The 9,153-nt window shown below is 41.8% G+C and overlaps 1 protein-coding gene across 1 annotated transcript; it reads right to left on the bottom strand.

The window, feature by feature from the left end:
• Positions 1–4,125: 4,125 nt before the first annotated feature.
• Positions 4,126–9,081, bottom strand: LOC107720532 (autism susceptibility gene 2 protein-like; the record flags this gene model as incomplete). Its single annotated transcript, XM_016528269.1, has 4 exons — positions 4,126–6,635; positions 7,914–8,169; positions 8,406–8,489; positions 8,963–9,081. Coding segments are annotated over 4 exons (1,699 nt in total), but the record flags the coding sequence as incomplete, so codon positions are not given.
• Positions 9,082–9,153: the final 72 nt, after the last annotated feature.

The following is a 9,153-nucleotide window of genomic DNA, read 5'->3' as shown; positions in this document are numbered from 1 at the left end:
AGGTTATTAATTCATAGGTATTGCCTGTATCCTCAATTTTACTTTCAATTTAATTAGTCTTCTAAAACATCATTTCATTTTTATAACTTGGCCTAAGTGATCATTTTTAGCGGGAAAACAACAAAACAAACAAAAGTAAGTATTAGCAAATCATGATTAGTTTTGGCTAATTTTGGCACTGTATCTCCATTTAGTCTTCTCTCAATTGTATAAATAATCAAGCATTTATTTTTAAGTCTGGTAAAGCCTTTTAGAGAAATACTGCCTTAAATTTCAACACAGATAGTCATTTTAAAAGTTTACAAAAACTCACAGAGTATTGCATAACAGTAATCAGACCCACAATTGAACCTACCTAAACCATGTATTATTTTGCGGTTCTTAATAAAGTTCCAGGCCAGCTCCTTTTATTCACTCTCCAGGTGCCAATATTTACTCACAATTGGTGTTTGGTGAGTTTTTGAACCCTGGGTTCATAGCTTTGGATGCAATGAATTTTGCCATGTGTCTGAAGCTCCACTGGATTCCATTACAGGCAATCAGCACACAGAGAGACGTGCAGCGCTGAGGCTTCAACGAGCAGGTAATGTGTTTCGTTGTGGCTGTTAGAGGGTCGATGCGATGTGTTCGTTTTCCTCTCTTGTGGCCATATTGGGGTCATCTCCATTACCGCCATCGTGTCTGCTGTGTATCTGGAATAGATGTGTGGTATGAGATCTCCCACTGGAGAGCAGAGGTCAGGACCATTGAATTAGCTGTGTAGAGCCATTTCTCACCTCTTGCTTTTTTGTCACTCCATCTCTCTTTATGTCTCTATCGTTCTCCATTTCCCCTCTGGAGATATTTCACACCGGAGGCTAAATCCAGTTAGGCAATTAGAGAGTCTCTGTGTGTCAGAGATGGCGTCTTCCCCCCGGGTCCACACATCATGCCCTGCGTAAGTGGGCCTCCAGGGCTCAGAGTATGTGTGATGGGAGATAACTGAGGTCTGATCAAGCCTGGGCCTCTGTGGGAATAATGGCCCTGACATACAATAATGGAGACACTTCAAGAGACGAGCTGATAATTGGTAGAGCGGTTCGGTTGATGTGGTCTACCTTGGATGGTGTGAGGGTCTTTAGAACTTGACGTTATCAAATACCACAGATAGTGCTGAAAATAATCATTGATGTGATGCTTGTTTTTTTGACATGATTTATTATTATGGCATAATCTTTCATAGTTTTGTTAGTCTCTCATTGACTGTCAAGTGGCTTAAATAGCAGATGATTTGACTTGACTTGATGATTTAATGAAGTAACCTTTTAAAGGGGTCAAATGATGCGATTTCAAGTTTTCCTTTCTCTTTGGAGTGTTACAAGCTGTTTGTGAATAGATAAGATCCCTAAAGTTGCAAAGACTAAAGTCTCAAACCCAAAGAGATATTCTTTATAAAAGTTAAGACTTGTCCACGCCCTCCTAAAATGCCTCGTTTAAACACGCCCCAACATATCTTCGTCTAGATTAGCAGTGCAGCCGGAGGAACTGATGTTATTCACTGTTTGATTGATGCTTCTTTCATATGACACTCAGCTTCTGAAATGCAGTTTCATTTGCTGCTGTATCTCATGGATTAAAATGCTAACCCAGTAAATCACTGAAATCAATGCAAATCGGATGCTACGCAATTTATAATGGAACACGGATGTAGCAAGTGATCAGTGTTTGACCTGTAATTTGATCATTTCATGTGTATTTCACAGAATTTGACGTCACGATAGTTCCTCCTCTCATTGTCTGTCTTGCTCTCAACTTGACTGAAATCTTCTCTGCTTTTTGGACTTGAAGGGTTTTGCCTGTTTGGCAGCATTCATTGTTTGCATGCCTGTGGGTGGCTCTCATAAACCAGGCCGACCGGCTCATTAACCTTCTCCGATGACAGCGTGAGCAGGATCGCCCTACTAAGAGCTGTGTACCACGCCCTGCGCTGCACCTGTTCCTCCATCTACCTGCTCCTGCTGGTTACATTGCCAAAGATCTTCTGTGATGCCTTCAGATTTCATGAAGGAGCTTTGCTGCCATCTAGTGGAGGAAAATATTGTCTGCTTTGTTCTAGCCAGGGTGCATTGTCATGTCTGCTTGAAATGTTTCTGTTTTCAGGTAATAACATCACTTGGCTTCCTGTTGACCTCAGGAGCTCCTGGTGGCCCTTTAGGTAACTTATTAATCATTTTTAACATCTTAACAGATATGAAGAATAATGAAAATGATGCGTAGTGCAGCTCTGGGCTTAGTTGTTCTTCTGGTGCAGCTCCATCTCTTGGCACAGTGGGCCCTTTGGTGCAGCTGCATGATTTTGATTAGTTTGAAAATGATGCGTAGTGCAGCTCTGGGCTTAGTTGTTCTTCTGGTGCAGCTCCATCTCTTGGCACAGTTGGGCCCTTTGGTGCAGCTGCATGATTTTTATTAGTTGTAGTAGTAGTAGTAAAGCGCCAGGCCATTTAAAGATACACAGTGTAACTTTTGGCCCTCTAGTGGTAAAAAACAAAACTACATGCATCTTGCGGAGGAACATTGTTTTTGTTGTGCCTCAGCTCTGCGCAGATGAATGTGGTTCGTGCCACAGAGATCAACATTTCATCTGAACATGTGCATACAGTATCTTAGGCTGTTGTTTTGAAGTAATGTAAGAAATGATTTTTTTAATGTATAAATGACGTAACTGTTTTAACGAGATAAAACTATTGCTAGTCTAAGGACGAATGTTCTAATTAATTAATTAACTGTACTGTTAGCTTCTATCAGTTCAAAATATCTTACCTGCTTAGTAAGTAAAAAGCCATCTCTCGCTTTTTTATTAATCATTAATTATAATTTATACAACCAGAGGTTTGGCGTTGTCCATGGTCAATATTTTTCCGCTTGTTCTGACAAATAACTTTTAGCTTCACACTTTCTTTGTTTACGGATATGCAAATTCCTGCAAAATTTGTCCCGACTGTCTTAAAGATTGTCATTTTGCACTCGGTAACATTTTGTTAATTTTGTTTAATTAAAGCTTTTATCGTGTACGAAAACGTGCTGTTCATAAGTGGGGAAAAGTCAAGAAATTGATTGAAAAACGCAGGAAAAAGTGGCTTGTAAACCTGCGTCTGCGGTCGGGAGCGAAGCCGGATAATGCTCGTGCGTTTTTTCAAGTGTTAATGTAGTACTACCTATTACTTCCTGCATAGTTACTTGTTAACAACGGACCATTATTCTAAAGTGTTACCAAAAGATGTACATAGCGTAGCTTTAAAATGTATCAGCACGTACTGTTGTTACAGATGTTTTTTTCATTGAGGTTTATTTTTATGTTGTATGTACACAGTAGCCCCTTGGGAGAACTGGATTTGTCTCTGGGCAAACTGAGATGCTTTGGGGGCCTGACCGTCAGCTGGAGATAGTTAGCATAACACTAGTAAGATCATTAGTCTGATGACAGTTTAAATCTGTATAATAATCTAAGAGGTTCAGAGGTGTTTTTGTGCTCTGAAGAATGACCCAAGCTGCGCTTACATGGACCCTACTAAACCGATCGTAATAGGACTAGAAGCACAATCGGAATAAAAAAAGTCACATGTAAACACGTCAATCGGGTAGAATTGACCAGGTCAGACAAAAAGTTCGATCGGATTGTAAGGGGTGGTTTATTCCTTTTGTAATCCGAGCGAGAGGACATGTAAACACAGTACCTTATAAATGCCATAGACTAGACTTTTACATTTTCTAAAAAAGAAATATGAATGGTGCTTACTTGCCCATGTGAAACTCACTGCCTCAGATCTTAAGGGTGTTTTAGTGCATTGGTAATAAGAGCCCACCTTCAATTCCCTGTGATATTTCAGGTTTTAGATATGGCTCAGGTTCTTTATTTAAAGTCAGCATGATCCGGAAGTTGGAATGAAATATTAAATAGAGGGTGGATTTTATTTTAGCACACTTTCTCTCCATCTCTCACTCCTATAAATCTAATATAAAAAATATAACCACTAATCCTAAACATCAGCAATAATACTACTGCTTGCTCTACATGCTGCTAGCAGATTTGACTTATGTGTATTGATAGCTTTTTTTGATGGCAAGTATTGACAAACAAACTTTAGGACAGGATTAGTTCACATTTTTTAATAACGTGGCACAATTTACATAACACAAGTTTAACTGAGGAGCATGCGGTCGCCTCACCCTTTTTTTTTGTACATGATCTAGAAAGGACTTAATTTTTTACGTACATAAACAGCAAAAAAAGTTTCTTACAATCTCTTTGCAATACGTATTGACTACCCACTACTGCTTCAGTGGACATTTTAATGTTTGATTTAAAACAAACAAACAAAAAAGTAGAGGAAAATTAAAGGGAAAAAAAAAACCCACTGCACATCTGAATTCAAAAGCGCACAACTATCCCTCCCATGGACTACTAAAATAGATCTCTGCTCAATAAAAACAAACTGTCATAGCTTACAACTCACTTTAATACACAACTAGACCAACAGAGAATTGTCCTGCTTTCTGTCTCGTGACATGATGGGATGTGGTGTAATTTTTGCAAATTGCCACACTTTTGATTTAGAGGTAATTAACTCAGAGAATTTCGAACATTGGTGTATTTGTAAGGATTGTCAACACAGATCTTTATAGCTTGAAGAACAAAAGCATGTTTCTGGATCAAAAGTTAGGGAACATGTGTGTCAGATGTGTGAGTAAAACTCATTGCAGAAAATCCCCTTCGGAACCATCACAATCTGAGTAATGTGAGCATGTACTGTTGCTCCACCAGGAGAAAGAGAGGGTTCAGTAGAGACTGTTTGTCCTCTAGAGGAGAGAAAAATGATACAGATAGAGAGAGCCCACGCAAGAGTTGCATAGTTGAAAGAAGGGATGTGGTCTCTTGGACAATATGATCCTTCCAAAACATTAATATGCAGCATTAAACTAAAACCAGAGCCTGTGCGCTCGCTCTCCTTTTGATCACTGCCCACTATATACAGCATTTCAAAGTAAAGCTTTCATAACACCCATTTGCATATTTGTACCTTAAATTTTTTTCCCTCAAGGACAGAAACACACCAACTTTACACATATCTACAAGTTCTGCCTTTTTGCAATGTATTGAGGTACCTGTACATTCCAAGATCATCTTTCCATGTTGGAGATCTAGCGCTTGTCCACTTGCTCGAGATCAGTGTACTGTACATGCTTAAGAATACACATCAACGCAGGAGTGAACAGGATAAAAGAGCATGATAAATCTCAGTCTTTTGTACAAAAACAAAACTCAACACAAATAAAACAATCAGTAATGCACAATCTATACACATATGATATAGCCGCAAGTGCTTGCTTTTGAGTTCCATTACAGTCCATCGGGGTCTCACCGCGCCTCGATGTCTTTGTGTGTGTGTGAGGGGGGTCTGTCTCTAATGTCAGTGCCGAGTGGGGTAGTCCGTCTGGGAGACGTGGAACGTGCTCCCAGGGTTGGGATAAGAGGGGGCGGGGCACTGAGTGATGCAGTGGGAGGGGTTTTGTTGAGGATTCCATTCTGGGCAGCCACGGCAGAGGAGGGGCTAACACGGGGGAAGTGCATGCTGGGAAATCCAGGGGCCATGAGACCCGGGTGAGGGAGGTGTCCATCTAAAGCGGGGTGATGCATCGGGTGCAGACGCCCCTGCTCGTAGTCTTCTCGGAGCAAATGCAGACGTTCCCGCTCCTCTAGGTGCGCCCGCTCATGTTCCCGCCGCTGTTCCAAGGCCAGCCCGTGAGGGTGGTCTCGGTTAAAGTCATGAGGCTCACGGTCCCGGTACGAGCGTTCTGCTTCGTAAAGCCGCGGTGCTGCTAAACGGTGCAGAGGGTCATTCCGCAGTAGCAGATCCCGAGCTAACGGATCCCTCCGGTGGATATCAAGTCCCCGGTAAGGGTCCCTCATGGGATCCCAGTGAAAGGCGGGATAGGGGAACCTCTCTGCCCCTGGGATGGGACTGATACCCATGAAGGGGGGCACCATACGAGTCCTCTCCAGACTACTGATACTGTTTATGGGATGCATACTGGCCATGCCCATGGGTACCGGCATTGAAGACGGAGGGTGGAGAACAGCAGGAGGAGGAGGAGGAGGAGGAGGAGGAGGAGGAGGAGGTGCTTGCGGTGTGGATCTTTGTTCCGGGGATCTTTCCGTGGGACCATCCTGCTCCTCTTTCCTCTCTTCTTTCACCTTTATCTCACTGTTTTTCTTCTCATAGGTGATATCGGCCTTCTTCTCCAGAACATCTCGAGTCAGCCCTCCGTTCACCCGATCTATGCCACCTGGCCGCATGTAGGGTGATGCTGTAACCCGATTAGCCAACTTGTCTTCAGAAACCCGGCCATCATGGATGACGGGAGTGTCCTTGTCACTGTGGTGATTCTCCTTCACCTTGTGCTCATCCGTATTGGAGTCTTTCCAGTCCGAGTGCTCTCGTTCTCTCTCGCGATCTTTGGGCTTGTCCTTGTCCCGAGACTCACTAGAAGGGATGTGGTTCCGGGAGGGCTCAGACGACCGGGTGTGACTCATCAGAGTGAGGGGGTTAACAGGAATCGGGGATGGGTGATTCTGGTGCCGCTTTTCCGCAGGTTCCCTAGAGGTGAAATGGATTATTACTATCAGACAAAAAAATATTTTTGGATAGCATTCAGCTGGTCGTTATTGTGAAATAAACTTCTTCAGGGTGATACAAGACTCTCTTTGGGTTTATTCTGCAATAATAACTGGCTGACTATACAGAAATACATGCCAATAAAATATATACAGTGGTGTGAAAAAGTGTTGGCCCCCTTCCTGATTTCTTATTTTTTTGCATGTTTGTCACACTTTAATGTTTCAGATCATCAAACAAATTTAAATATTAGTAAAAGATAACACAAGTGAACACAACATGCAGTTTTTAAATGAAGGTTTTTATTATTAAAGGAAAACAAAATCCAAAACTACATGGACCTGTGTGAAGAAGTGTTTGCCCCCCTCTTAAAACTGCGGTTTATCACACCTGAGTTCAATTTCTCTAGCCACACCCAGGCCTGATTACTGCCACACCTGTTCGCAATCAAGAAATCTCTTAAATAGGAACTGCCTGACAAAGTGAAGTAGACGACGAGGGCGGTTGGCGACACTAGGATGTGACTGGAGCAGAGATGGAAGGAAGTGACGTAGGATCAGGAAGTGAGCTGGACATAGAGGATGAATGTATTGGCGGGGAGAAAGGAGGTAAAAATGGAAATTGGAACATAGTAGAAAATCGGAAAAGGAAAAAAAAATGGAATCAACTTTCTGGTTCGGAAAGTGAAAGGGAAAGACAACAGGAGAAAAGGAAAAAGGAAGAGTTTAAGGTAATGATACATTTCTTGTCCGATAATATGAATGCATTGAACCCACTGAAAATAACTAAAGCGATCAAAGAAGAGATCGGGAAAATCGAACATGCGAAAATGTTACGGAATGGAAAGTTGCTACTTTTTTGTAAAGATAGCAGACAACAAAAACAGGTACTAGGCTTAAAGACATTAGCAGGGAAAAAAATTTCGTGTACACTGTTGGAAGAGAAGAAATGGATGAAGGGAGTAATAACAGGGGTCCCAACAGATGTATCAGAAGACACAATCAAGAGAAGTTGGCCATGTAGTTTTGGATTTTGTTTTCCCTTAATAATAAAAACCTTCATTTAAAAACTGCATGTTGTGTTTACTTGTGTTCTCTTTGACTAATATTTAAATTTGTTTGATGATCTGAAACATTAAAGTGTGACAAACATGCAAAAAAAATAAGAAATCAGGAAGGGGGCCAACACTTTTTCACACCACTGTATATAATATCACTGACAAATGATATCTGGTGACTGCTATGTAAATATAATCCACACCGCTCTTTATCATCCTTGTTGACTGATGAATCCCTCTTGTCCAGGTCTCGTTCTCTCTCTCTGTCCCTTTCTCGTTCTCGTTCTCTCTCGTGGGAGCTGACCGACGCGCTGCGTTCAGGGTCTCCAGGTTTGAGCCAGGGAGGTGGGGTGGGGAAGGACGGCGGAGTCCGGTGGAGTCTGTTCCATGGCTCGTGGGGTCCGCTGAAGTGCTGTTGTGCACTGTGTGCATCTTTGTGGCCAAATACAGAGTTGGGTGCTGGGATTACAAAAAAAAAAAACATGGTTAGATTTTATTTATCTTGATCTTTTCCAATTCATGCATGCATTCTCTTTGATGTCAAAATATTAAATGTGTTGTAATGTTTATTTTTTTTTACCTACAATTAGTCTTATACCTGAAATAAATATATAAAGGTACTGTATTTCTGAATAATAAAATGTTGAATTAAGGTGAATTTTCTAATACAAAACAGCTGCCGAATTGGCACTTACCGAATGCTGGGTTTCCCAGCCCACCAAAGGCTGCAGTGCTTAATGAGGCCAGACTTCCAAATGAAGACGGTCTGTTGAAGGGCTCTGTCAGTCACAACAGGAACAAGGAATCAGTCAATGAAATGGTTGTGAACCATCAATGAAGTACAGCTTGCCTCATCACAGAATGTTATGACTTAAAATCCCCCCCCCTTATAAACCAGCTTTAAACTCACCGAATCTAAAAAAAATTAACAGATATATAAACGTTTTAGCAATTTGTATATCCTCCACTGACTTTCAGAGAAGTGTTCAGTAACCCTTAATCCAGGGTTGTCCAATCCTTCTCCAAGAGGGCCAATATCCTGTAGAGTTTAGCTCCAATCCTAATTAAACACACCTGAACCAGCTAATCAAGGTCTGCAGGATTACTAAAAACTTCCAGGCAAGTGTGTTGGGGCAAACTCTGTAGGACATTGGCAAGGGCCTTAGAATACAAGAATAAGCAGTTGTTGACTGCACAGTGACATCTAGTGGAGGAGTGTGAATGTGCATATGTGAGAGTCTTGTCAACTTACCTAAGTGGGGTGCTGGGGTAAGAAAATTGCTAGGGTGATGTGGAGGGTGTCCGAAAGGTGCAGCTGAGGGATGCGTGGTCCCTGAAACACAAACAGAAAACAATGGAATTTGTTTAAATCTAATTAAAGCAAGCCTAATGGTCTAGCTCAGTGGTCACCAACCTTTTTAGGCCCAAGATCCCTGACCTCGG

This window comes from Sinocyclocheilus rhinocerous, unplaced genomic scaffold (assembly GCF_001515625.1).
Source record: "Sinocyclocheilus rhinocerous isolate Xijiao unplaced genomic scaffold, SAMN03320098_v1.1 scaffold603, whole genome shotgun sequence".
In the NCBI taxonomy this organism is placed as follows: Eukaryota; Metazoa; Chordata; class Actinopteri; order Cypriniformes; family Cyprinidae; genus Sinocyclocheilus; species Sinocyclocheilus rhinocerous.
Note: the sequence above shows the minus strand (reverse complement) of the source record. Positions and strands in the feature narration are given on the sequence as shown.